Genomic DNA, 27,768 nt, shown 5'->3' with positions numbered 1-27,768 from the left:
GACGGGGATTTAGCTCAGTGGTTTCGCCACCTGCTGCGCAAGCGCAAGGACCCGAGTGCGATTCCCTGGTACCCCCCCCCCAAAAAAAATTCAACACAGGATTATTATATGATGCATAAATTCCACTTCTGGGTATATAACCCGAAAGAGTGAAAACAAGGGCTTGAGCAGGCATTTGCATATACATAGCATTATCTCAACAGCCAAAATATATTCAACCTAAGAGTCCATCAGTGGAGGAATGGATAAATAAAACATGTTCTAAACATACAACAGAATAGTTTTCCTTGAAAAATAAAAGAATTTCTCTTAGAAAAGAAAAATTCTGATGCACGCTAAATGGATGAAAGTTCAGGACCTTATGCTAATTGAGATAAGCTGCTCACAAAAAGGAAAATATTGTATGATTCAACTTATATGAAGTATGTGGAGCAGTCAAATTCAGAGAGACTGAAAGTAGAATGCAGGTTTCCAGGGCTGAGGGAGAAGGGAAAGAGCTGGCGTTCACTGGATACAGAGTCTCAGTCTGGAAAGACGAAGAGTTCCGGAGATGGACGGTGGTGATGACCTGCACCACAGTGTAAGTGGACTGTATGTTACCGAGCCTGTGCGCTGAAATATGGTCAGAACAGTAAATCTGTGTCAAGTATATCTCACTACAGTTTTTACAAAAGAAATGTTGCTTTTACTTTCCTTTTCCAGGAACAAACCCTCTACCAACTTTTGCTTTTTCTTTTTTTTAAGGAATGTAGACAAGGGCAGAATCACTCTGACACTTCTGAAAGGTTAGCAGCCCTGAGCTTGATGCTTAATTAGCAGCTGATCCTGCCCAGACTCCCAGAGTGGGGAATGATTAAGCAGTGTTCTGTCTGGGCCAGGAAGTTTATCTATCAGGCCCATTGGAAGGGAGCTGGCTCTGGACCTGGAGCTGGGCAGAAAGGGGAGGTAGATTAGCATTCACTGGATGTCCACAGCACACCAGGCTAACCAGGTGCCCCGCATACAAATAGAAAGCCTCTGTCCTCAAGGAATTTGCAATCAACTTCTGCCCTCAGTTGCCAGCCAGCCAGCTCCCTCCATGGCCAGGAGGGCAAAAGGGAGAGGCATATTTTTACAATTATTAGCCGGGTCTAATGACCTACAGAGATTTCTCCAGGGCTCTCAGAAGACTTGGCTCTTAAGGGCAGCACTGCTACTGACCTCTGATAATGAATGTGCCTCTGTGTTCAGTCCTGGAGAACAGTCAGGCCTGTCTGGCAAAAGATTCACAGTGCTGAAGCTGTCGAGAGTTCAAGCCATGAGGCAAGAAGGGATAGAAAACATATCTGGGCCCTCACTTTGAAAGGGACTTGCTTTGGCCAGCATCCCCTTGGAATCATAACAGTCAAGAACTGGGAATGACCCAAAGAGGCTGGGGTTCTGAAAAGAGGGTCTTGCCTTTCCTGTATTCCCCACCTTCCAGGCTTGTTGCTGAAATATGGTTGGCAGTACAAACTTAAGGTTCCAATTCCAAACAAGTGCTTTGTATTCAGTCAGCCTTTATGGAGTCCTCACTTAATACCAGGCATGTTAATATTCAGTCTTTGCTCTCAGCTGGACAGGAGACAGAGATCTGTCAAAATAAAATTTCCAGAAAGTTAAAATCACAAATCTCATACAGATATAGAATGAACGTGGGTCAAAGATTTTGCTGAACTCATTAATAAGGAAACCAAATTGGTTTAAAGATTATTTGAGGAATTAGGATTTAAAAGAAAGATACACCTAGCCAGGTGTGGTGGTGTAATCCCAGCACTGAGGAGGCTGAGGCAGGAGGATTGCCAAGAGTTTGAGGCCAGCCTGAGCTACATAGTGAGTTCAAGGGAACCCTGAACTGTAAAGCAAAGACCTGTTTCAAAAAACCAAAACCAAAATAAAATAAATACAAAACAAAAACAATTTTTTAAAGTGAAAGACAAATTTGGTTAATGTCCTGCCGGGCAATAAAACTACAGTTATCTTTCCTACTTGACAGAAATCACTGGAACCCTGCCAGACCCCTCCAAAAAATGTGCAAGTTAACAGATAAATTCACAGTGTGAACCCTTGATAGTAAATGAAAAAGTCAATGATACTTTCTTCTAGAGTGGTACTCTTCACTAGATATATAATTTCAGCCATGTGTGTATTTTAAGTATTTCTAATAGCCACACTAAAAAGCAAAAACAAACAGGTACAATTAATTTTAATCATATATTTTATTTAACAGAACCAGTCCAAAATATTGTCACTTTGACATGGAGCAGTAGCCACATTTCAAGTGCTCAATAGCTACTTGTGGGTTGTACAATTCTAGAGCATTGATCTTTGTGTGGATCTGTTAAGCAAAGCTTCTAAATGACACCAAAGGAACATACTGTCCTCACTGTGGCCTTACTTATATTTTGAATCATTCTTCCTGACATAGCTCTATAAATCTTTGAGACCTAGTTGGCCAAGGCTACAGGAAAGACCCTTCAAAGGCTTTGTGCAAGGTAGCTGAGCAAACTTCTAGTGCAACAAATGCTCTCGTGGAGGTGTGTCCAGGGCTGTGACACAGGGTAGATCAGTAAAGACTCCACAGGGCATAAGAGGTTCACAAGGTGAAGGAAGAGGAAATCTTGCAGGTGAACCACTGCAAGTGATGGGAAAAGTGAAACCCAGAGCAGGGAGATGCACGAGTTCCAAGAATACTGATGTATGCCTGTGGGTAGAGAACGGGACCCACAGGGAAAGAGAGGGAGGGATTGCTGGGGGCTGGGACAGGCTGGGACATGGTCAAGAGTCTGAATAGCCCTGGTGAGGTGCTTCGTCTACATCCAGAAAATTAGGGGCATGAGCAGAACTGTCTTTTAGCAAGCGCTTTCAAGGTGTTGTCAGTTCTATGGCTGGTAGATTTTCCTCCAACTCCCTGCCCTCTCATCACCCCAGTTATGAATGGGGATAAAGTTTGTGTCACAGTTGGTAGCTAAAAATATTTTCTGAGTGTCAATTGACAGATGTGATGCCCAAATACAGGATGAAGGAAGTACTGGTAGATGGGGCAAGGTGGCTTCTGAGGTCAGGACAGAGTAAGCCTCCTTCTGGACCCAAGGAAGGCTGTAAGATGATTTGTATGGATTGGCAACTTAGATGCTGATACTCTGGCAGCCTTTGTGGCTCAGTTCACGTAACACAGGAGAATCCCAGGCTTGCATTAACTCAGCCACTGGCCAAGTGAGGCAAGAGAGGGCACGGGCTGGACTGTTTTTATCCCCACTATCTGGAAGAAGATAAGAGCAGTCTTTGATTTCTTTTGCCCTTTCCATCTGAGAAGTCCAGCGTCCTTTATGGGCATTCCCTAAGATGTTGGTTCCTGACTCTTCTCAAGCGATAGGTCAAGCAAGGACAGGGCAGGCTGGACAGGGTCACAGAGTACAAAGAACCAAGAATGCCTAAATTCTCAGAAATAGACTTCTAAATCCCCCACCCCATCAATGTCAGAAAGAGGAAACTGACTTTTTTACTCGCAGTTCTACCTGAAACGAACAAAATAGATGCACAGAACAAGCTTCTTTAGCAGAGAGCCCGTGGCTGCCAGAAAGGGAAAGACAGTGTGGGGGAGAGGTTTCAGGAGCTCTGCAGTCTAGCCACTTCTCTTGAGGGTGTACATACCCAAGAGCCTGGGGGCAGGGCTGAGGATCTCAAATTAGTTTCTCTAGGGATGTTGTGTTTCTAAGTGGCCAGTCTAGGCAACAGCCTCTAGGGTCCTATTTTTCCTTTGGCTGTGGAATCACCCACCATATGCAAGACTAACCATCCAGTCCAAACCGGAAAATTCAGATCTAATCTCGTTGGAGATAAAACTTCTCCTGCTTGTGCTTCCACACTTTGCTGGTGACCTGATTGCCAGTGGGCTTCCTGCAAAAGCTTTCTGATGACTGGGAGAGGAGGGGAAACCACAACCCAGAGCAGCAGACACCTGAACTGGAGCTCAGGGAATGGAGCCAAGCCTGCCAGCTCCTATCTAGCCTTGGTTTACAAACGAGCGCCGCAAAATTCACATATATATATATATATATATATATATATATATTTTTTAGTACTGAGAATTGAACCCAGGGCCTTCACACCTAGCCATTTTTACTTTTTATTTTGAGACAGGATCTCACTAAATCACTAAGTTGTCCAGGCTGCTTTTGAATTTTCTTTATTTAATTTAATTTTATTGGTATATATTTGCAATTCATGCATGTTATAATCATCTTGGGGAGTGGTTACATGTACATTACACCTTGTTGTTTTTTTAAAATCTTCTTCCCCTTCCCTCTCCCCTCCTCCTCTGTTGATATTGTTCATCTTAGCATGTTATGGATATATTGTTTATATGGATTGGAGTGATTAGGATCCTATACATGGCACATCTTTATTCCTCTCACTTCCCCTTCCCCTCGCCTCTCCTTGTTCCCTTGGACCATTTCCCTATTGGAAGAAATCTGTCCCCTTGTCCCTTTCTTTTTTAAGACTAATTCAATCATTTCTTTATTTTGCTGTGGTGGGAGTTGAACACAGGGCCTTATGCATGCTAGGCAAGCACTCTACCACTGAGCTACATCCCAGCCTTTTTCCGTTGTCCCTTTCTATCTATTCTTTATCATTTTCTTTGTTTGTATGTTGCTTCACTCAAATGAGGGATATCATATGATATTTAAGCTTGTGTGTCTGATTTATTTCACTCAACATTGTATTTTCCAGGTGCATTCATTTTCCTACAAATGCCTCATATTTGTCATTCTTTATCTGGGCTTGAACTTTCATTCCTCCTGCCTCAGCCTCTTAGAGTCCACCATAATGCCTGGCAATGTCAAATGTTTTGTTAAAGTCCAAACCCAGTGTGATTTCCAGCTGTGCTCCAAATATCAGATATAGATTTGGTTGACTCCCTGCCATGTACACTGCTAGCACTTATCCTGAGATCTTCTGGTCACTCAGCTTTCTCTCTTCCATGCTCTGCCAGATTTAACCCTCCAGGCCCCTCAGGGGCAGATGTAGATGACTGTGCTCTTTCCCTCTCCTTTAAGTTTTCTTAAAGGTTCCTTGGTGAAGGCAACTGATTATATTTGGGAGTGGTGTTAGAGTTCATCCCAAGAGGCAGGGAGGGAGGAAGGAAGGACAGGAAGCTTTTGAAGTGTCACTTTCTGAGCTCCGTAGTAGGGACACAGGATCTCACTAAGAACCTGTGAAAACCTGCTAAGGTGGGCAGTGTTACTCCTAATCTGACAAGCGTGGAACTGCAGCTCAGCCAGATTAAGCAAATTGACAAAGATTGTAAAATCAGGGGTGGAAGCCAGGCTAGAGTTCAGAGTCCCAATTTCTGTCCATATTCAGTCCCAAGTAGAACCCATGTCAACTAGAGAAATCAGTGATAGAGCAAAAGCCTCAGAGTGAGGATTTATTGGGATGGACTCTAAGTAGGGCCAGATGGTTCCAGCTGTCTTCACAGCTGTGCAGGCCCCGAGTCTAACTTCTAGACTGATAGTTCTTCACGGTGCAGTGGGATGGGGAACCAACACCTTAGAGAATCTGATGTAAGTTCTGGATCCTCTTTCTAGAAAAATATATTCACCCACATACACATAGACCCTTGGCTGCAATTTAGGAAGTGCATGGGCTTGGAGAGTCAGCAAATTCTCTTTGAAGCCCAGAAGTTCCCATGGGGGCTTAGGTAGAGAAAGTTGGAGGGTGGGCAAAGGAAGACGCCATGCACTGGCAGTGGGGAGAAAGAGCCAAGAAGGGGTGTTGTGGGGACCAGGAGGGAGTCAGCCGTGCAGAGATCAGGGGCCTGGGCACCTCCAAGGCAAAGCTTGCTGGGGTCATGTGAGGGCATCCAGAGGCATAGAGTGACACTTGAGCCTGAGTCAGGCCCCGGACTCATCCCAGCTGGGGTTTGTTCTAATAAGGGATATGGCATTCCATTCCACAGCTCTACTTCTTAAGTCTCCATTTTGAAAGTGAATTAAGGTCTCTTCTATTGGAGCCAGCAGCACCCACAGTTAGAATAAAACCCAGAGTGGTCTTGGGCTTCCACTGCCAAGAACAGGGTGGCGTCAGGCTAACCCAGCCACAAGTCAGCCTGTTAAAAATAGTGATTATGTAAAGAAAACATCCCCAGAAAAAGAACTCCAACTAATCTCTGCTGGCCCAGAACAGATCCTCCCATCTTCACCTACCTCTGAGGTGAAAAGATCCATGTCTTCCTTGAATTGTCACCCTGTTCCTTTCATTCACGGGATTGCTCAGCAGACACCCAAACACAGCATAGGGCGTTTGCCCAGTTACTGTATTTCCAGCCTGTTTAGGTCACTTTAGGCCCATGGCCTTGGTCCCCAAGGGGCGGGGCTCTCTTCCCTCTTCCCTTTCTCTCCTTCCTCTTCCTGCTCTATCTTCTACTCTCCCTCTCCCCTTATTATTTCTCTCCTCCCACCCCTCCTCCTTTTTACATTGCTGCCATGTTAGTCAGCTTTCTATCACTGTAAAAACTATTGAGATAATCAACTTAAAGGAGAAAAGGTTTGTTTGGGTTCATAGTTTCCAAGGTTTCAGTCTATGATCACTTGACTCTGTTTCTTTGGCCCTGGGTGGCACAGTGCAGTAGTGCATGGTGGAGGAGGCAAATTCACTTCCTGTGCTTCCTTTCACCTCACTGCCTTCTTGGGTAACATTTCCAGGAATGTGACACTCACTGAACACTATTCAGCTACCTGGGACTGGAGAGCTGTTTCACATATTCCACTTCCATCTCCTCCTCTCAACAGGATCTGCAGGAGATGTATGATCCACCTCCTACCACCCCATTCCACAGAGGAGTGCCAAAGCTTAGAGAAGTTTAGTTCACAAGCAGCAAAGCTAGTGGCAGCTAGAATTAGCTGACCATGGAGAGTGAATGAACAGCAGTGCTGGTGCTTGTGCTCAGGGGCTACCTGTGGCTGTATCTGCCCAGAAAGCCAGAGGTAGGCACACAGGGCCAGAGCCAGCCTAGGTGTCTCAGGTCCAAATCAGCCTGTGAAATGTACCTGCAGTAAGGTTAGAGCCTTTGTCTCCTGGCTTGTTCAGAGGACTGCTATGCGTACAGGGCTTGGAACAATGTCTTGTCCTGTTGTAATGCTCAAAGGCAGCTGCTGCGCCTTCCAGAGGCACCTGCTCCCTGCCTTTGAAGGAGTGCCCAAGTGCCTGAGAGGATGTCAAAGGAATGATAACTCTCTGCCTCAGGGGTTCTTTGGGTTCCAGAGGACCCATCCATCCACTTTCTCATCTCATCTTTATACCGCCTTGGGTGAGGCCATGTCACAGATGAGGGCCCTGAAGTCAGGTCATATCACAGGACTGGCTTGGACCTATGAACATAACACCTCCCAGCCTCTCTGTCCATGGACTACTTCTGCAACAGGGATTTTGTCCAAGAGCACAACTGGGTACCTAACTAGTACCCTGGAGAGTTTGGGAGGGTGTGTGACTTACAGAACACCTGTCATGAAGGCCGAGAAGGAAAAAGACAGGGAAAGATAGGACTCAGCCCACAAGCACCTGGGTGTTCCGAGTGGACTCTGAGGCAAGCCTGTAGCTACTAACAGCAGGAAGGAAAGGCTATTTGAAGCCTGGGGACCTGGGTGAGTAGGGAGCTAAAGACTGGAACCCTGAAGGGGGTGGGGACTTGGCTGGCACCTGGTGGTAGGAACATCACATCCCAAGGAATTGCTCTGGACAAATTCTGAGGCTCAGACATGAGCTGGAATGATAGATGTAAATGACAGAAGTAGACAGAAGCCAACAGTGGACTGTCGCTAACCCATCAACTGCCCATTTATTTTTCAATGTTGAGTTCCAGAACTCTGAGCAAGGGCTGGAGATAAAAACATTTAGTAAAAGCATCTATAGATGAGTGAATAAGTAACAAGTTATCCCAAACTTACCACTTGTGATAAGCACACACAGTGCTGTGCTTGTAGGAGGCAAGACAGAGGGCTTCTACCTGGGAGAGCTCAGGAAGGATTCTCAGAGGTGACAGTTGAGTGGGTCTTGAGGGATGAGTAAGAGTTTGACAGGCAGAGGGCTCAATTCTAGAATGTGGGAGTTAAAATGGAGATTGGTGGTCTTCTAGATATAGGTGACTCTTCCAGTTGCATATGACTTTTTATTTTCTCTTCCTCTCTCTCTCTCTCTCTCTCTCTCTCTCTCTCTCTCTTTTTGGTTAATTAGAGCCAGGTCAGAATTCCTTGTAATGCCCTGACCTCTATTTTGACCCACAAAAAGAAGGTCCTGCTTTCTTCTCCTGTGGATTAGAAATTTCTTAAAAATCTTGCTTAGAGCTCCCTGGTACTAGATTTCCTCTAACAGAGAGTAAGGCTCTCATTCCATAATTTGAGAGGTCACAATCCTATCTCCTGGGAAATAAAATAGTCATGGGCTCCAATTCATATTACAGTGTTGGTGACTGGTATAAGATACTTGCTCGTGCACAGATTAGATGAAGAAAAGGTAAAGAGAGCAGAACCCTGGAAGTGTGCATTTGTACTGCAGGGTGGAGGGCAGCAAGAGGGTGGAAATTAGTGACAGCCCCTGACTGGGGTGAGAAAGACCCAGGGAAAACAGTGAGCACTAGACCCATGCTCCAGTTCTGTCCAGGAAAATCCAGCTAGTCACAATCCAGCAGTGAGGTCCAGAGGGAGAATGGTAGGTGACACTGGAGCCTTCTCCAGTCTCTCCCTATCCTGCCCAGGCTCTCTGGAGATGGCTGCCACCTTTAGTGGGGCCCTCAGAGAAAGGAGGTCCCTAATAGATTTGCCACAAGTACAAACAGTGTTGTCCCCTGGGGAGCAGGAGGCTCTGCTGCGGGCTGGATGAGGCTGGGGTACTGGGAGGGGCTGGCCTTCTGCCCCTCGTGCTGTGGCTGCTGTGTGCTGAGGATGGGACAGACTGGCCCCCAGGCTGACCAGCCAGCAGCCTAGAACGGCGAAGAGTCCCAGGAGCAGCTTCTCTGTGGAGGCAGCGATAGGCATGGTGGTGGTGGCAGGGCACTGGCACAACTCTGTTCTCCATGGTAACTGGGGAGCTGCCACCCAAGAGAGGGCCACCATGGCAACAGCTACTCTAGTTCCTCTGGGCCTCCCAGCCTCCCAGGAATGGGCCTTGGTTCTCCTGAGGCCAGCCGGCTGGGCCCGGGGCATGATGAGGAGGCATCCTCCTCTGGGAGAGGGCTGAAGGAGTAAAGTCTTTTTCGTTTGTTGGCCCTGAACACTTGATCACTGATAGGGAATCGAAGTCCACTGGGGCAAGGCCTAACGAAGTATGAGGGACGGAGGCGAGAGGTGCTAATGGGGGTCTCTAGGGATATCAGGGGTGAAATTTTGCCTCAGGTTAAGGAATCCAGACTTTGGTCCCCGCAGAGGTCTCCTCAGGGACAGGCATGCCCTGAACCCCTGGGAGGACTCCCTGGTGTCAGTGGGGTCTGAAGGAGTCCCCACTCCACTCCAAGGCCTGCACAGGATGAGGAGGTACATACATCAGGCAAGGACACAAGGGGTGCTGTGCGGATACTGGGAGAGCTGGATGCCGGACCGGGCGACTGCTTGGGCTGTCTTTGGCGCTTTCCTCCTCCCTGGCTGGCTTTCTGGCAGCCCCTTTCTTTTCCTCATCACCTCCTTCATCCCTCCCTCCTCCTCTTCTTCCCTTCTTTTCCTTCTGGGTGACTTCTTCCTTTTTCATCATTTCCTCATTCACTTGAACATCACACTGAACATCTACTATGCATGGAGCACAGAGCCAGGTCTGAGGAGCCAGCACCTTGCAGTAAGGGAGGGGGAGCTAGACCAGCACAAAAGAAGATCAGGCAGAAATGAGGAATGAAAGTTCTGAAGAGAGGAAGAGTCTCTCTCTCTCTCTCCCCCTCTTCCCTTCTCCCTCCCTCTCCCTTCCTCCTTCTTCCTCTCTCTCTCTCTCACTCTCTCTCTCTCTCTCTGCCCTCCTCATTATTCTGACAGTTTCTCAGACAGGGAATGCATAATGCAAAGAGACAAGCTCTCACATGTTCCCCAAGGATTCTCAGGAATGCTCTAGAAGTGAGGTGCACAAGCCAGCTGGAGGCAGCACGGGAAAGATGAGAAAGGACTCCACTCAGCAGCTCTCAGCCAGGCCCACCTCCTGCTCAGTTACTCATTCACAAAATAAGTACCAAGCCCCTAGCACTGTGCTAGGCCCTAGCAATTCACAGGGAGGCAGCAGCAAACAAAGATACACAAAGGGCCTAGAACAATGAAGAAAACCAACTAGCTGCAGGGATAGAAGAGAAGACAGAGGTAGCGGGCCTGAAGGTGGTAAAGGGGATAGGACTCAAGAAAGTGACATCTAGGGGCAGGCCCAAAGGGTGAGAGGAACTCAGCCAAGGAAAGGGCTTGGATAGAAGAACATGGTCCATGTGAGAGAACAGCATGTGAAAAACGCTCATGGAGAGAGATTGGCCTTTGTGAGAAGCTGAGGGAAGGGTGCAGCTTCTTCCCAGGGGTGGAGAGGAGAGGGGGAATGACTCTGCAGAGGCTGGAAAGGCCTAAGCAGCAGCTGGGCCTTGAGGGCCCTCTGAGGAGTTTGGATTTTATTCGAAATGCATTGGGAATCCAGCCATGGAGGGTTTTAAGCAGGGGTAACACGATCGGTTCCATTTTAGGAAGCTCTTGGTCAGTGGAGACAGAGTGGGGAAAGGCAGATGGGACCTTTGAGAGCAGCTAGGAGCCTCGTGCTGAAGTCCAGGCAGGAGGCAAGGAGCAAACCACACTGATGGAGAGAACAGAGCTGGAAGTGGAAACGGAAATGTATTTCAGAGCCAGCAATGTAGAACTTGTTAATGGGCTGAAACGTGGGTGAAAGATACAATTACCTATTCTTGCCTACTGATCTGCCTTGACTCCCCTATTAGAACCTATGCCCCATGAGGGCAGGAATCCTGTCAGTCCTGCTCACTGTTAAAGATTTTATGCAGGAAAACTGAGGGAGTGAAAAGCAGGGAATAAGAAAGTGGGATTAAGGACACCCCTGTAATTTCTGGCTCAGCCTTAGGGTGGGTAGGTGGCAGGAATTTACAGAGGAGGGAGGAATCAAAGCCCAGGGTCAGGGAAGTGGGGAAGATGTTGTGGTGGGGCCAAGTAGGCAGAGCTTGGAGAGCTTGGGTCTGTCTGCTCTAATCCAGCACAAAGATTAGCACCTGGGATGGAGGAAAGGCTCAGCATATGGCTACTGAATGAATGAATGCATGAATGAATGGAATTGAAGGGATTTCTGAAATGTGGATGTCACCATAACCTGGAAATGGTTAAGGCCATGAGAGTGAACAAGGTCACCTAGAAGAGTGTAGGGCCGGGGATTTAGCTCAGTGGTTCCGCCAACTGTCTTGTAAGCACAAGGTTGGGAGTTCGATCCCTGGTACCAAACAACAACAACAACAAAAGTGTGTAAGAGTGTATACAGAGTAAGGAAATTCGACTCCACCCCCACCCCCAGCAAAAGGACTGTCGATTTAGGAAGCCGAGACTCACTTAGGCAAAAGCAGGCCCCTGCATCTCCAGTGGATGAGTACTGAGTAGCTCCACATATGCTCACTAAACACCATACTTCAGGGATCCCTTGGGAAGCAACTAAATACCTGGGGTAGCGGTGCAGCTGAGGTCACCTTGGAGACAGCCAGGTTCCTGGAAACCCTCAGGCATGATACATGCTGTCCTAGGCCTGCGTGTAGTGACCCCAGCCCCAGGGGTCTGAGCCAGCTCATGTGCCACCTGTTGGGTGGCACCACTGCGCACTTGAAGACTTGGAGCTAAATGGAGGGTGTTCCCTGCAACAATGTCACAGGTCCCTCAGAGGGCGGATAATGGGTCCCATCACAGGCCCCAGGGTGTTCATTAAGTCATCACTGATACACCACGGATGTTTCTTTGCCTGGCCCGACGCCCCTCACAGGTGGGAAGAGGCAGAGTAGGTCTAGAGGGGAGTTTTCCTCTGGAGTTAATGAATTTGGGGGAAAATCACATTGGGAAAGGAGTTCATCTGAGTCCCGCTCAGAGCCCTGGGTTCCAGACCCACCTCTATCACTAACTGGCCGTGCAGCCTGGGTCACTCAGTCTTCCAGTTGGAGGGGTCTCTTAACCACCTTCCCTGCCCAGCAGGAATCCTTCCCACAGACCCTGGCACAACACACCGCCATCCGGTGTCTCTCCAAACACTTCCAGATGCAAGAGCTTCCCTCAGTCTGCAGGACGATACATTCCTCCTTGGACATTTTGTTAGAAAGCCCCTTTTCCAAAGGCCCAGAGCACCTGCAGCTGGGTGTCCGGTGTCACAGCCGAAGGGAGGGTGTGATGGAGGGAGTGGGCCGGGGACTTTTCCATTGATTTGGTATGGGACGTTTTGTAATAGCCTATGTTAAATTTGTACTGGCAAAGAAAGTGACAGAAATAAGGTCCTTCTTTATTGAAGTCAGTCTGCCTTCCTAGTACTTCCACCTGTCATATGGAAGCCACCTCCCACAGGGCCCTTCAAGTACCTGAAGGTGGGGATCAGGTTTCTAATCTTCTCCAGACGGAGCTGCTCCTCTTGTAAATTGGTTTCCAGACCAGTCCCATGTCAGGCACCCCCTCTGGTGTGTCAGATGATAAAACTCAGTGGCGCTGTGCAGGGAAGGGGGTGATCACTCCCTGAGCTGGGTGCTACCATCTACTAACTAAGAAAGTCTGAGAAGTCATCTCTTTCCTGAGCATGTGTGTCATAGGATGCACACACACACAAAGACACACACACACACACACACACACACACACGAGAGAGTTAAATCACTCACTTCTCAAGCCCTAGTTTTTTTATCCAAAAAAGAGGAAACAATACCTTTGCTGTGAGAATCAACTGAGATTGGGGAAACGAAAAACATTAAAAGCACAAATCCCTACACCAAAGGATATGCCCCTCCCCCCAGTCCCCATTCAACTTAGACAGTGACCAGGCATTGTGCCCGTGGAGCCAGACAGCATGGGTTGGAACCCCAGCTTTGCTGTTTGCTGGCTGTGTGTCTTTGGAGAAATGACCTGACATTGCTGTGCTGCAGTTTTCTCCCCTGTGGCACAAAGATAATGATGACACCAATCTCCGAATGCATTTTTATGAGCATTAAATGTATTGCCTAGCACTGCCTAAATGTCGGCTGCTTGGAATTATCCCAGCTTCCTCCTTCATAAGGAGATACAGCCTTCACTGAAATTAGGCTAACACATTGCACTGATTTTGCAAAGTAAGGGCATCAAACCAAATTGGTCATGTTACCGGAGTGAGCTGCTCCACAGTCCTCTTCCCACCATTTGTAAGCAACGATTATGCACCAAGCACTGTGCTGAAGGTTGAGAGACGGCACCAATACTTTTAATCCCCTCTTCCCCCTTAGAGGTAGAAACTATTGTTATTCCCCATTTGAAGACGAGGAATGAAGGTGTGGGCAGGTTAAGAAATAACTAGAAAATGATGGAGGCAGGCTTGAACCCAAGCTCACCCAACTTCAAAAGCCTATCTTAATCACTCAGTGGCCCCCCCACACCCCACAGCTCCCAGGTTGGGCCCAGCTCCAGTTCCAGGCCCAAGGGAAGCCTGAGCACCTTCCTTAACAGCACCAGTGACTCTGCTTCTCTCACCAAGTCTGCCTCTCTCCTCCTCCGGGGCTCTGAAGGTGTCACAGTCACCCTAGCCGCATTTCCTCAGGTCCCCCAGAACCCCTCTGGCATCAGGTACCCCCAGGACGTATGGTGGGTTCTCATCCCCTGCTCACGAAATGGTTCCACACTGATCTAGAAAAAAACAGAACTGAACAAAAACCAGCCATTCTGGACACAGGCCCTGATGCATAATGTCATTACAGAGCCGGCAGTGCATCCCATCCCACTTTCCGAGTGAGCCTGGCTGCAAATGGCTTTCTCCTGTCTGGGGGCCGCAGCCCTATCTGCCCTCCACTGTTGGCGGAGAGATTTTATCTTTAATTGACAACTGGCTGCCTGCCACTGCCTTGCCTCCGATGCTGGCCGGGCTCCGAGCCGATTTTCTCCGTCACTTCAGGAACAGGCTTCCCCTAGTTTTTTCCTCCCTGAGGCCCTGAGGCCCTCACCCTGCTATCGGGTGCTGCCCTACACAGCTCAGGGTGTGCTCTGGCCCTTCCTCAGTGTGACTGGATATGGAGAGCTCAGAAATCTACAGAGAAGAGCCTGAGAGCTGCAGGTCAAGGGTGAGGGGCACTAACACTTATTGTACATCTATTCTATGTGGACATACGGGAGTGTGCCAGGCTCTGACACTGCCTCTAAAACAGGTGCTGTCATGCTTACCATGTAATGGGGAACCTGAAGTTTAGAGTTGCCTCCACGTTACCAGCTAGTCAGTAGCAGACGAAGACTAAACAGAGGCCCGAGTTCAGGCCTAGAGTGCGGGGACAAGAGAAAGGGGAGACAAACATGCACCCAGACATGGCTGGACAGTTTGCAGTCGGATGTAAAATGGAACCGCAGGGCCCCTGTTCAACAATCCCACCATGGCGACACCGCCTAAGCATTTCACCCAGGGCCGCAGCCCATAAAGCCAGCCTCGTGCTGACCTGATGTGGGTGAGAGGGACAACAACAGTGTGGGTTTAGGGCTATGTCTGACCATTACGTACCATTTGCTCATCTCATCTCAGTCCAGGTGTATTCATTTCCCATCTCTTAAGTGGTCCCTGGTTTTGCTACCAGTCCCTGGTTGGCCTCAGTCCATCAGACACTGCAATGACTGGCATCCCCAGGGCCTTGGCCCACTTAGAACTGGTGTTGCTGCAGGGAGGAGGGAGGCCCCCTGCACAAACCAGCAGGAATGCAATGGAGTTCCCTCAACAAAAGGACTTGTTCCACGTTAGGGGGGATCAGGTGGCAGGAATAGGGACTGAAATACTGCTCAGGAGTCAGAGACCTTGGGTTAGTCCCCTTGGTGTGGTCTGAGGCAGATCCCTTTCCTCTGAGCACTCACCTCTAACTAAAATGCAAGGGCTTGCTGCACGAAGCAAGGTACCCCACCTGGTAGGGTGGCAGTATGCTTAAGTGTGCTGCCTTGCTCAGTTGTTGGGGGTAGGAGCCAGGGAAGTCCCCACAGACCCAGAGCCAGAAAGAAGAGGCGGAGGCAGACACTCACACAGAGGAGCAACAGGACACTTCGATGTCTTTATTGGGGCTCAAGCACAGCATGACAGTTGAAGGCATGCGGACAGGGCATCAGGGCCTGGCCTAGGCATGCCTCAGACACACACGAGAGGACAGCTCTAGAGAAGGACTGACCAACAGCAGGAAGGGGTCAGCGGGGAAGGGAGGGAGGGCCAAGGGAGGGGCAGAGGCCAAGGCTGAAGGGGTCACCTGGCCTCCACTATTGCACGCATCCTCTGGCCACTGGCCAGGAAGTACAGTATTGCAACTGGTCTCCTCTCGCCCGAGGCATCCGCTTCTCAGACCCCTGAGCCAGATGGGCAGACAGACCCCTTCCCTGCCCATCTGCCCAGCAGCATCTTTGAAAACAAGCAGACGAAGGAGACAGAACAAAAAAATAAAGATGAAAACAATAAAATGCCCCCCTCCATCAAGGACACAGATAGGGCTGCTAGAAGGAGTGAAGAGTCTGCAGAGGAGCCTCTGGAATTCCTCCCACAACTTGGTTGTGGGGTAGGAGGTAGAACCCCAATTTGGGAGGGGGGTTAGTGGAGCAGCGATCCTAGGCGGCGGCAGGGCGGGGGACAGTCTGGCCTTCAACAGACTTCAACAGGCCACTTCCTAACAGGAGAAACATGCCTGAGAAAGAGTGGCCTGGGACCACCCAGCTAGTCCGGCAGCTCCCAGCTGGACTTTTCCTGGGACATTCCGCACAGTCAGAAGAAACAAGGAATCTGTGAGGGGGAGGGAAACTTGGGGTAGGGAGAGAGCCTGGGGAGACATAGGTTAACAAACATGACAGACCACCAATAGCACGTGCACTACACACAAGAGTATAGTATGTATGAATATAGATACTATATGTGCATATATATCTCTTCAATGTACAACAGAACAAAACATCAGACCCAGATGGCTCTGGGCCCCGAGGGTCACATGGGAGGTTTTCCACCAGTCCTGTACAAACAAGGATATCTGTGTCTTTCTCAGCAAAAGATTCGTGCTTGGGTTCCAGAGTTTCCCTAAGCCTCTGGCTTTCTGTCTGTCTGCATGTCTCTCTCACATTGGTGCCGCTTTAAGAGAGGGTGAGGACTTCAGCCTGGGCATAGTTGGACGAGAGGGCGTCTTGGCAGGTCTCTGTGTTTAAAGAGCACAGGTGTGAGACACTGGGACGCACACTTTCGGCTCAACATTGCCTTCTGAGGGGCAAGGAGTTCAGCAAAAGGGAAAAACAAAGAACAAGATATTAGAAGGAAAGCCAGCAGCTGACCCACAGGCTGTGGGGTGAGGAGTAGGCCAGGAGCAGAGCTAGAAGGCATGGGGAACCCAGGGCTAAGAGGCCAGGAAGAGCAGGGGTGGGTCAGGGAATGGGGTGAGCCCTTCATCACCCATCTGCCAACCCAGCTTCGGGCTCATGGGACTTGGGTGATGTTGCAGCGAGAAAGGGCCATAATCTGCAGCCTAGCAGGGAAGTGGTGATGAAAATTCCTGTTGTGGACTGTGGCTCATGGACCATCACCCCAGCTACTGCCTGCCCAACTTGAGCTCTCCCCTCCAAACTTCCATCTGTCCTCACCACCCTGGACTATCTTACTGTCCCAAAGCACTGGTCAAGAAGGTAGAAACTATGGAGCCATGTCCTACCCAGTCCCCATTCTCAATGTAACAGAAAGAGTCCCAGCAGATGGAGGGCATGCAGCCTCAGGTAAAAGAGCGAACATTCAGGAAAAGAGGACTGCAAGCGGCATTTTACCAAGAGATTCAACCCCTCAGAGAGCCCTTGCTGGCCCCTCATCTTCAGCCTGAAACACCCAAGGCTTGGTCCTTTCTTTCCCTGCTTCCTAGCAGCAGCAGGGAAGCCAGAGAGGCTGGCCCAACAGGGCAGGTAGGAATTTCAGCCTCTCCATGAAGGTGCTGTAACAACCCCTGCAGCTATTAGATTTGGCCTCCAGACCTCACAGCTTCTTCCCTGGCTGTCCTTCTCTGGGGAGAAAGTGTTCTTAGCTTAGTGACAATTTCCATCTCCTTAAGATTGTGGGCCCCAGCTATCCTTTAAACACTGCCCCGTGGCCCACAGTGGTCTTGATGGAAGTCAGAGAAGCCAGTTTTGAGGACAAGCAGAGGGATCTGTGGTCTTCCCAAGTACTCCTAACAGTGACCTGTCTGTGTAATTTGAGCAATATCCAGCCACTGGTCCCCCTTGCTAGAGAAAGGGGAGTGCCACTGGGCTCCCTATAGGCCACTAGATCCTACGGCACACTGGTAGGAAGGCCTGAGATACCACAAGATCTCAGCCGGGGTGATAGGGAACTGATAAGAGGCATTCTGAGAGGACAGAATGGCCTCAGGTGGATTTTTGTTTCAATACTGGAGATTGAACCCAGGGCCTCCCACATGCTATATCCACAGCCCCTTTTCGTTTTTGTTTTTTGGTACTGGGGATTGAACTCAGGATCTCGGGCTTGCGAGGCAGGCACTGGAACCACTGAGCTACATCACCAGCCCCCCTTTTCATTTTTCTTTTTTTGGTACCGGGGATCAAACTTGGGACCTTACGCTTGTGAGGCAGCCAGTGGCCCCTTTTCATTTTTTAAGACATGGTCTCACTAAGTCACGCGGGCTGGACTTGAATTTGTAATTCTCCTGTCTCAGCCTCCAAAGTAGCTGGGATTACAGGCATGTGCCACCATGCCTGGACTTAGGTGGCTTTTTCATTGGCTTCTATGGTCTCTACATCCTTGGGGGCCTCAGAGTTGGGGCCTTCCTGGGAATCTCATTTTAGAACCTACTTATATGACCCAGCAGGAGTAGGATAGGGGTGTTAGAGGGTGACACTGGGCAGGGCAGAGGAGGTCTTGCTTTCCCAGGTGCTCTGGGAAGGGCAGCCCTGGGCCAAAGGTGCCTCCTAGAGCCAAGAGCTGGGCCCTCCTCCACCCTTCCAATTCCTATCAGCCATAGGCGGAAGAGTCACTTTCCCTGTGGGGGCTCCTCACAGCCACTCCTCTCAGAAGCCTGGGGGCTGAGAAGCCCTCTCTATCTAGTCGTGGCACAGGCTGGAAAGTGAGGCTAAGAGCTCCTGTATGGGTTGCTTCCAGCTTTGTGGGAAGCAGGTAAGGCCCAGCTGCAGAGAAAGGTTTCTAAAAACTGAAATACTGGGTGCAAGTCCAAATCCAATCCAAGGAAAAGCGAATTACACTCTCAGAGTGTGGGTGGAAGAAAGCCTTCTCTGGAGAAGGGATGCCCAAGGCCTGGGGGTGGGGGCTGAAGCACAGACAGGCCTGGAGTACATGAGGGCTCTAGAAATGCTGGGACTCACCCCTTCCTGGAGCCCTGGGAAGGCCCAGAGGTCCTGAAAGATGGCTGGAGGCAGGCCCCATGCACAGCTCTTCTACCAGCTGGGCCTTGTCCCACCCCTATGAAGACACAGTTGGGTGGACTTACGGGAGCCCCCTCCCCCAGACATTAGGCGCTCCAGCCTGGCACTTCTGTATTGTGTCGCCCAGGGACATCTGTGCCCCCCACAGGGGTGCCATGAGCATGCCCATCCCTGTAGGAGGGAAGAGGGGAGGAGGCGGTGGGTGCCGTGGAAACCTGGGATCCTGACAATTTGAGGGCTGCCACAGAAATAGCCACCTCAGCTCTCTGAACCACAGTGGCAAGTCAGCCGAGAATATAGCTGGGGTACCCAGGCTAGTTGAACACCTAGCTTGTCATGTCCCAGCCAGGCCTCCCTGTGCTGGTAGCCCCGTGGAGCGGGGTTGGACATGTTGTGAGGAAGGTGGGCTCTCAGGTTCCACTTCAAGGGGAGGGCATGCCAGCATCTTTATCCTCCCCACAGGCTGTCCCATCCCACCACTTGAAGGGACCCATTCCCTTCTGAAGGGCGGTCACACAGATGCCCCTGTGCCATCTCGTCTCAATTCTTATGGGTCACTTCATTCTAAGAGGAAGTGACAGGCAGGCCTCACAGACCATAGCAGGGCTGGGGAATCTAGTGGGATACCTACCGAGCCGACCTTTCTGGCAAGGGCATCCTGTGACTGCTCAGAGCTGATGGGGGCACCGAAATGGCAATGTTCCTGGTGCAGCTTTCCACCACACCTTAACGCCAGGAAATAACCTGATCTTTTGTCCAGGTCACCTTTTGGAGTGGCCCCCAGATTAACTAGCCTCCTGCCAGGGCCCTAAAAGCTGTCTTGCCATGTCTATCTTTGCCACCCTGGAGAAAGCAGATATGGACCTTCCTTAGTCATTCCCGCCACAAAGTTGCATAATCTGTCTCTAAAAATTGCCAGGCGTACAGCTCTGCTGTCAGGTCGAATTCCCATCAGGTGAAACAGGAAATGTCTCGGCTGAGGCCTTGGCTCCTGGGTCTGGGTGGAGGAGAGCCTGCTGGGGAAGGGCTGGCTGGCAGGTGTGGGCCTCCCTGGGAGCAGCAGGAGCAGGTGCGGGCAGGGTGGTTCTGTCTCCTCACTTCCCCTCAGTTGTCCCTGCGCAAGGTGTACCCCTGTTCACCCAATGACTCACAAACCTGTTGTGCTCCCGGGCTCGTTAGGTAAATGAACACACTTAATTATAGAAATTAGATGAGTCTCTGGTTCTGGCAGGAATACAGAACACAGAGGCTGGGTGGGAGTGGCAGGTGACTCAGAGGCAGGGCTGGGAGTCTGAGGGAGCTTGAAAGGGAGGAACACTATCGCGGAAGCAGAGGAAGCAGTGTGAGAGAGATGGTGCAGTGCGGGTCGCAGATGGGAGGCTGGGCACCGCCAATGGGTGTCACCCACTCAGTTTGGGCACAGGTGACCAGAGAGGAGGGCCTCTTGCACCTCAGCAGCCACCCATGGCCTACACCAAGCCTGGGGCTTTAATTCTAGGAGCTCCCACCTGCACCCCAGGCTAGAAGTGGAAAACATCAGGCCCCTTCTCCCAGGGTATCACTGCCTGTAGACACTGCTCTTTTGAGGAGTCAAAGCCCCTTTATGGCAGCAGACATGCCCCACACAACAGCCTTGTTCCTCACTGATCTTGTGAGCAATGGAGAGACAAACAGACAGACAGGCTGTTTGGTTACTGGTTAAAGGCCACTAGGAATGGAAATGCATTTGCTGTGATTGAAAATATTAACATAGGCATGGGTACCCAGCAAGGCTGACAAGTCCCAAGAGCATGGTGTACCACCCCTGGCCCTGGGATCCTGAAGGGAGGCAGGGCATGGGTGTGCCAGCTCCTATGGCTCAGAAGACACTGAGGGGGAGGAGCCCTGGGAGTAATCCCTCCTCTCTCTGCACTCAGGGTTCAAAGCTGAATGTCATGAGAAGCACCCAGCTCTCCTCCAGCTTGACCCTTGTCTCCTTCCCTCTGCTCCCTCAGGCCCCAGGTGGGAAGGGGGCTGGGAGGGCAGGTGATGCGCCTGCGGTGTGCGTTCCTGTGCCCAGAGGTAAGGAAAGCCAAGAGTGTGGCTAAGGGGCTGAGGGGCCAGGTGGGGGGCTGGTGAGAGGATGGAAGGGATGGGACAGCAGGAGCTTTCTCGGAGAATAGGGTGAGCTGTACCGCGATGCCAGTGGAGACAGCCCCAGACTGGTTCCAGCTGCTCCGGCTATGTTGTTTAGGCTCCGGGACTTTGCACAGCCTTGGTGAAGAAAAGGCACACGGGTCAGAGGGGCATAGCTCACCAGGGCAGCTCCATGGAATCCATGCTCCAAGATGGCCCTGGGCTAGGGCAGATGGGTCTGTCCCTCCTGGGAGAGGATCTGACTCTCCCAGGCCTTTGTGTCTCTGGGTTCCTGAGGACAGACTCCTGGACCCCACACCTAGCTGACCTTTGTTCTGCCTATCTCCAGATAAGTTCCCTTCACACTCCTGATAACCCAGCTACATAAAGACCCTGCAGCCTACAGCAACCACCTTCTCTACCCTAAGAAGCCCCAACGAGCACCTGCCACATTCATCCAGGGAGCTGACAGTGACACACAGGCAGCTACAGGCCAATGATGGGGTCTGTGTGAATGGCTGGAGGAGGCCCAGATCCACTCATTCCTGGTCCTAAATGTAGCTTAGTGCAGAGAGGTGCGGCATGGTACCGCGTGGGGAAAGTTGAATGCGCGCTGGGAGTTTGGTGATGTTAATTGCCATGCTTGCTTAGCAGGGCCTGTTTCCCAGCAACCCACCTGTTCCCTCTCGAAGGTCACTCTAATTGGCAGAGCTACATGCTTGTTGCCAAGAAGCAGTGTGGAGGCATCTTGAAAATAGAGCATCTGGGCCCCACAGGCACCCCAGAGAAATAGGATGGGGGGACACGGGCTTCCCTACCCCCTGCATGTATACATGTACCCCTTTTTGTAGGTGCAGCTGGCTCCAGTACCTCAGGCCCCTCCTTACTTGGCCCTCACAGCCTCTTCTACATTTCTGCTTCCATTGAGCTCCTCACAGCACAGGGAGGGAAACAAAGGTGCCTGACACTCAGCTGTCTCTGCTCAAGTCACCACACATTCTACGGCTGTCTGCTTATCAGGCTTCAGCTAGAGAAAGAGTCTGGGTATATGAATGAGGATGCAGTGGAGCCCCTGCATGTTTGAGGTAGGAGTCAGGAGAGAAGCGCATGTTCCGAGCCTGAGACTAGGACACCAGGGTGACAGGTGTACAAGCTCCGAGCACACTCTATCTGCAACCACTTAGCTAAGGCCTCCAGGCCATCTCCTTCCAGGTGGCAGACTGCTGCTGCTGCTTCTGCCACCTAAGACACATGTCCACTGTCAGGGCCTGACAGTCAAGGTGGCCTGGGGACTGTGTGAGAGCAGTGGTGCTGACTGGGCAGAGAAGGAAGGGTCTGGGAAGGTACCCCAGAGGCCTGCCTGGGTGGGGCAGACAGGGTACATGTTTCGGCAGCCAGAGGCATCACAGGCCATCTTGGCAGCAGCCACTGCCCCCTCCTCACCTAATCCAGTGTGGGCCTGCAGTTTGAGGGAGAGTAGGAAGTAGGGAGTAGAAAATCAGACTGGCTAAAAAGTGGCCAAAGAACTTGGGGAGAAGCTTTGTTTGTGGGGGGAGTCCTGGAACTTGGTAAATTTTTAGGGAGCTTAGGTCACAGGGATAGGAAAAACAAAAAGTGATTGGAAACTGGGCAGGAACAGTGTGTGGTCTCAGCCACCACTGGCCCTCACCTACTCCTGATCACTTGTGCTCCCCTTTCCCAGGGCCTGAACCCCTAGCACCACAGCCCCACTTCCACCCTGCTCTGGTCGTGGGCTTGCAGCCTGGTGGTGGAATTCTAGCCTTCAGGGATAGCAGGGAATGAGCTGCTCCTGTTAACTCTCCAAATCCGTCAGAACACTCCTAAGATGGGACCCACTGCCTGTTCACCCCAGTCCCTGGACACCTCAGGCTCTCCTTTGAGAGGACTGTCACACCCAAGCTTGCAGATCTGGGTCAGCCTACCCTGGTTCCAGGCTCCACATGAAGGATGGGAGGAATAGGACCCATGTGGGGCTCTCTGAAGGCCTGGCATCTGACTCCTGACGGCCGTGGTAATCTCTGGGGACAACCTGGAAAAGCGTCAGCTAAGTTCAAGGGAGTCCTGAGGAAAGGCTGGCAGGGACTTGTGGCCTGGGCCTGAAGGCAGCAACAGGACCCAGAAGCAGAGAAAGTACTAAAAATGGGGAGGAAAGGCTAAGCCCCTGACCCAGTGCCCCTCAACTCTCTAGCACTGTTTTTCTTCGGAGGATTCTGTGGACCCTTTGGGAAGCTGAACGCCTTTCTGATTCAGAGACTGGAAGACCTAGAAGTGGGGAATGCATCCAAGGCAGAGGAGATGGTGGCCATGGGCTCAGGAGTGGAGGGGACCTCAAGCTCTGTGGGGAGGGCTGGAGAGACTCAGCTCTCTGGGGGCCCCCACCTGCCCAGCCCGGGAAGCCATACCTTTCCGGACACTGCCATCCGCACAGACATAGTCCCCAGCACTGAGCAGGAAACAGGCAGCCGCCTTCTTGTTTCTGTCTCTCGTGCCAGAGCGTCGCAAGGCCCGGCGCTCCTCAGGGGTGGGGGCAGAGGCCAGGGGCTGGGTGAGTCCAGCTCCCTCCTCGTCAGACAGCACCACATTGGCCTCTCCGTTCTGCTTAGAGTCTGAAGGGGGCAGACAGAAAGGAGGCTGAGAGGGGCTGCCTCTGGGTCCCTCTTGGGGCTACCTGAGGGCTCAGATCCCAGACCCCAACCTGAGGAAGCTCCTCATATCACTGGGAGGGAAGTGATACTAGTGGCCAGGGCCAAGGACTGGATGCTGTATTGTCTGAAGGTGGCTTCCCTCCCAGCCTCGGCCTAGTCTTCCCTGGGGGCTGGAGCATAGCACAGATACCCTACAACAGGATCCCCTAGCTCTGCCTTCTGAGGCTGCCCCATGAGATCAGCCCAGGCTGGCAGCAGACTCTGCTTCCCTCTTGGGTCTGGCTCAGGCTGGCCTTTCAATGAGTTTGCATTCCTGCGGAGAATTTCCTGGCTGGCTGGCGTGAGGGGTGGCACCATGAGAGTTGAACCTACACAGTGGTGTTCACTGCTCTCTCCCTCCACCACTTATGTAAGTTATTCTTATTCACAGGCACAGAGGCTGGAGGCCAGTGCCCAGACTTGAGCCCTCTGCTTGCTGGGCTCTCTTGCGTCTGGGGAGGACTCTGTGCAGAAGAAGCTCTAATTCCTCTCCACTGCGGTTGCTCTGAGCCCAGCCCCTTGCCTTGGTCAGGCAGCACAGGAGACCTGAGCAAGAGGGGCTACCCAGTCTGAAGACAGTGGCCTGGGCACTGCCACGCAAGCCCTTATGGTGGCACAGCACTCAGAGCAGGCTATAGGCATGGCTGACAAGGCCAGCTAAGGACCGTTACATTTGGAGAGAAGGATTCTGAGTCCTTAGCAAGCCTCAGAGGGCAGCTGAAATCCCCCAGGAGACGTAAGTTCAGGCATGAGAAGAGGCACCCTATGGTAGGGAGAAGAGAACACCCTGAGGGTGCTGTTCTAACAGGTCTTCTATCAAGGAAGACCAAGACCTCTGAAGACCCCAGGGAGTGGGTGGCCCAGGTGTGTTCGGTGGGCACATGCCACAGGGCCAGAGGTGGGTGCTCTGACTTGGGTTCCTCCTCTGAAGAACTAGTCCCATTTTGTCCTGCCTCAATTTCCTAGGCAGCCCAGCTCCCTGGGGACCTGGCAACCACCAGCCCTCCCTTCCAAGCATCCCACCCTCCCCAGGAGCCCATCCCATCCTAACAGCTGGTGACTTCCCTGCCCTCTGGCCTAGCTCTGGGCTGCTGGCCATTAGGCCACCCTCCCTCCCTGTCTCCTGACCCAGGTGAGTACACTTTTTTGGGCTGGCCTCTCCAGTCCCTGAAGGACAGAACTTGATGCCCAAGTCTCCCTTCCAGGATGTGGGCACCAGTCTCTTGCACTTCCAGCCCCTCCCTGCTTGGTTCCCTTCCATCTCATGTCAAACCCTGAGCCCAGGACTCAAGTCTAGCTTGTGCTGAACAGAAGGCAGCCTCCCACTGCTGTTACGTTATCGCATTTTTTAGGCCAAGAGACACCAGAATCGAACATTGGGAAAGAAGTGATTCATGTGTTGATGCACCTTGGAAGAACAGCTGCCCTGCTCTCTGGCTAATAATGACAGCGTCTGACATTAGCAAAGTGGTTGTAGCTTCTCAAAGTGTTTTCATATTTATCATTCATTTGGGTCTCATCAGCATTTTGGGGATACGATATTGACATATCATTCCTATTTTACACGTGAGAAATTCACCCCCAGAGAAGGTGAGGGACTGGCCTCAGGGCACACAGCACAATGGCCAAGAGGGAATAGAAACTAAAGCTTCGATCCCACAGCCCCATGGACTGCCCATTGCAGCTTACAGTGCATAGAAGACTCACTCCACAGACCATGAATGTCAGAGAATAGAGAAATTCAACCTTTGGTATTTTGCCCTCATAAAAGCACATCCATATTTTGGGAAGCCAGCACATTAAAGCACAGCCCTAAATTCCACGGGCTGAGGTTTACCTTGGAATCCCTCAGCCACGGTGGGAAAGAGATCTGTCCTCCTCTCCAAGCCCTACTCACCTGCCCGTTTCCTCTCAACCATACCCTCTTCCCGGGCAGGGGGGCTGGTATCACTGTAGGTGCTGTCCCGGGGAGAGGTCTCCTCAGACTTGCAGTATAGGGGTGACTCAAGCTGCGCTGGTCGAGGCACGTGCTTCTTCCGTTTCTTGGGCAGCTTCTGCTTGGCCATGGCCAGGGAGTAGTACATGCCGAAGTTGTTGACAATGACTGGCACAGGCATGGCGATGGTGAGCACCCCGGCCAGCGCACACAGCGCCCCCACTAGCATGCCCGACCATGTCTTGGGGTACATGTCCCCGTACCCCAGTGTTGTCATGGTGACCACAGCCCACCAGAAGCCGATGGGGATATTCTTGAAGTCGGTGTGGTCATTGCCCCGTGGGTCGGAGGGTCTGGCACCGATGCGCTCAGCATAGTAGATCATGGTGGCAAAGATCAGCACACCTAGGGCCAGGAAGATGATGAGCAGCAGGAACTCATTGGTGCTGGCGCGCAGAGTGTGACCCAGCACCCGGAGGCCCACGAAGTGTCGCGTGAGCTTGAAGATCCGCAGGATACGGACGAAGCGCACCACGCGCAGGAAGCCTAGCACATCGCGGGCCGCCTTGGATGACAGGCCGCTCAACCCGACCTCCAGGTAGAAGGGAAGGATAGCTACAAAGTCAATGATGTTGAGCAGATTCTTGACAAAGTCCAGGGTGTCTGGACAGCAAACAATTCGCACCAGGAATTCCAGTGTGAACCACAGCACACACACGCCCTCAATGTAGGTCAGAATGGGTTCTGTCTCCACCTCCCGCCGGAAGTGCACACTGGTGATGTTCCCCACCCGGTGGATCTCTGTCACATTTCGGTCAATGTTGAAGGCCTCATGGGTCTCCAGGCAGAAGGTGGTGATGGAAACCAGGATGAAGAAGAGAGAGGCAAAGGCTACCACCTGTGAATGGAGAGAAATAGGGAATAGCTATCAAGACAGGGATGGATGGACTCCACTGGGGACAGGGACTGTGCTCATGGAGAGTGGGCACACAGGCTACCAGGCAGTCCGTGAGATGAAAGGTGGGATTAAGATAGAGTCTGGGGCTGGAATTCTCTCCTCAGGAGGTCTGTATCGCCCTGCTTAGGTGTTCTAAGATAAAACTAATTTTTGTCATGGTACAGAAACTGTACTTGGCTGGAAGCAACAAGTCAGGAAATGCAGCTGCCTGGCCCTGTCTAACAGCTCTGCCCACTCTGACCCATTACGCTTTAAGGGTTCTCTAATTGTAGTGGGTGAACAAGCCAGCTGCAAATCTTCCTCCAATGTGATTCTCATTCAGGGGGTTTAGGGCAGGGCCTGCAATTCTGCTTTGCTCACAAGCTCACAGGTGAGGCTTTGTCCATAGACCATGGGCTAGAGTGACTAGGCTTTAAAGCAGTGCTCCTCAAAGTTAGGTCCTGCATCAAAAGCATCAAGTCCCCAGAAACTGATTAGAAATGCAAATTTTAGCCCCCACTCAAACCTAACAAGTGAGAAATGTTAGGGGTACAGGGTCCAGCAATCTTGGTAAGATTTCTAGGTAACCCTGATGCACACTAAAGTTTGAGGTCCACTGCTTTTAGGGATGCTCAGAGGTGGGAGGCTGCAAGGACCCTGGATCCCTACTGGCTATGCCTATTAACCCCAGCTCGTCATAACCCACCTCAAGCCAGTCTCAGTCCCTCTCTCCTGCCTCTAATCTCAGGGTGTCCTTGCTGACTACATGGTGAGGAAGTCCCTGAAAGAATACAACATGTACCATGGCAGGAGATAGCTGTCTGCCCAGAACAACCAGGCTTGCCTCATTTCACAAACTATTATTTTCTGGGACAATGGGCTTCAAAGAAAAATGAACTGTACCCATTAGGATCAGGGTGGCAGAAGGTGATTCTGACAGCTGCTGGGATCTCAGCTAGAATGATGACAGCAGCACTCGGCAGAGGAGAGGAATGGTGAGGTCTTAAGTGTCCGATCACTATGAATGGAGGTGTAATAATGTCAATTATGGAGCCTTCATTCATGCCACGCCATCCAGCACCATCAGCATGCCTGCTGCTGGGGTCCAGACTCTAGCTCTTGCTGTTGCCTGTCCAGCTAAGTGGGTGGGCTGGGCTTCCTTCTGGAGCAGAGTGCTGAGCCTAAATAAGTGGTGAGGCAGGCTTGTTGCTCCATGCTCATTTGGCAACCCCAAGCCTGTTCTGTTCTGATTTCCACCTGGTCGTGGACTTGCCCACTCCAATGAGGACTCACTTACCTCTCAGAGAGGTTTTCCTCCAAGGGAGTCTATACTGGCAGAGAAGTGGAGAAAAACCTGTTCTTTGCACCGCAAAACACCCATGAAGAACACAGGGGATGCGGGAAAATAAAGCAGAAGCCACACCTCCAGGGCTTCTGGAACAGGAGCAAGTTTTAGGA

The 27,768-nt window shown here is 51.2% G+C and overlaps 1 protein-coding gene across 7 annotated transcripts in view; it reads right to left on the bottom strand.

Moving 5' to 3' along the window:
• Positions 1–97: 97 nt before the first annotated feature.
• The window catches only part of Kcnc4 (potassium voltage-gated channel subfamily C member 4), a 38,123-nt gene continuing 10,452 nt past the window's right edge, over positions 98–27,768 (bottom strand). Inside the window, exons 2-6 of one of the 7 annotated variants that reach the window (XM_087213247.1) lie at positions 25,335–26,271; positions 23,156–23,359; positions 20,756–20,763; positions 19,773–19,908; positions 15,233–16,378 (exon numbers count right to left, since the gene is read on the bottom strand). In XM_087213247.1, coding sequence (XP_087069373.1) covers positions 16,317–16,378; positions 19,773–19,908; positions 20,756–20,763; positions 23,156–23,359; positions 25,335–26,271 — 1,347 coding nt within the window. In that variant the 3' untranslated portion in view covers positions 15,233–16,316. The other 6 variants (XM_004853675.4, XM_021265632.2, XM_004853676.3 and 3 more) reach the window with 6 other exon arrangements.

Source organism: Heterocephalus glaber, unplaced genomic scaffold (genome assembly GCF_053883595.1).
Source record: "Heterocephalus glaber isolate CG9 unplaced genomic scaffold, H.glaber_assembly_v1.0 deba00001442, whole genome shotgun sequence".
Taxonomy (NCBI): domain Eukaryota; kingdom Metazoa; phylum Chordata; class Mammalia; order Rodentia; family Bathyergidae; genus Heterocephalus; species Heterocephalus glaber.
The sequence above is the reverse complement of the archived record's forward strand: the minus strand, read 5'-3'. Positions and strand labels throughout refer to the sequence as shown.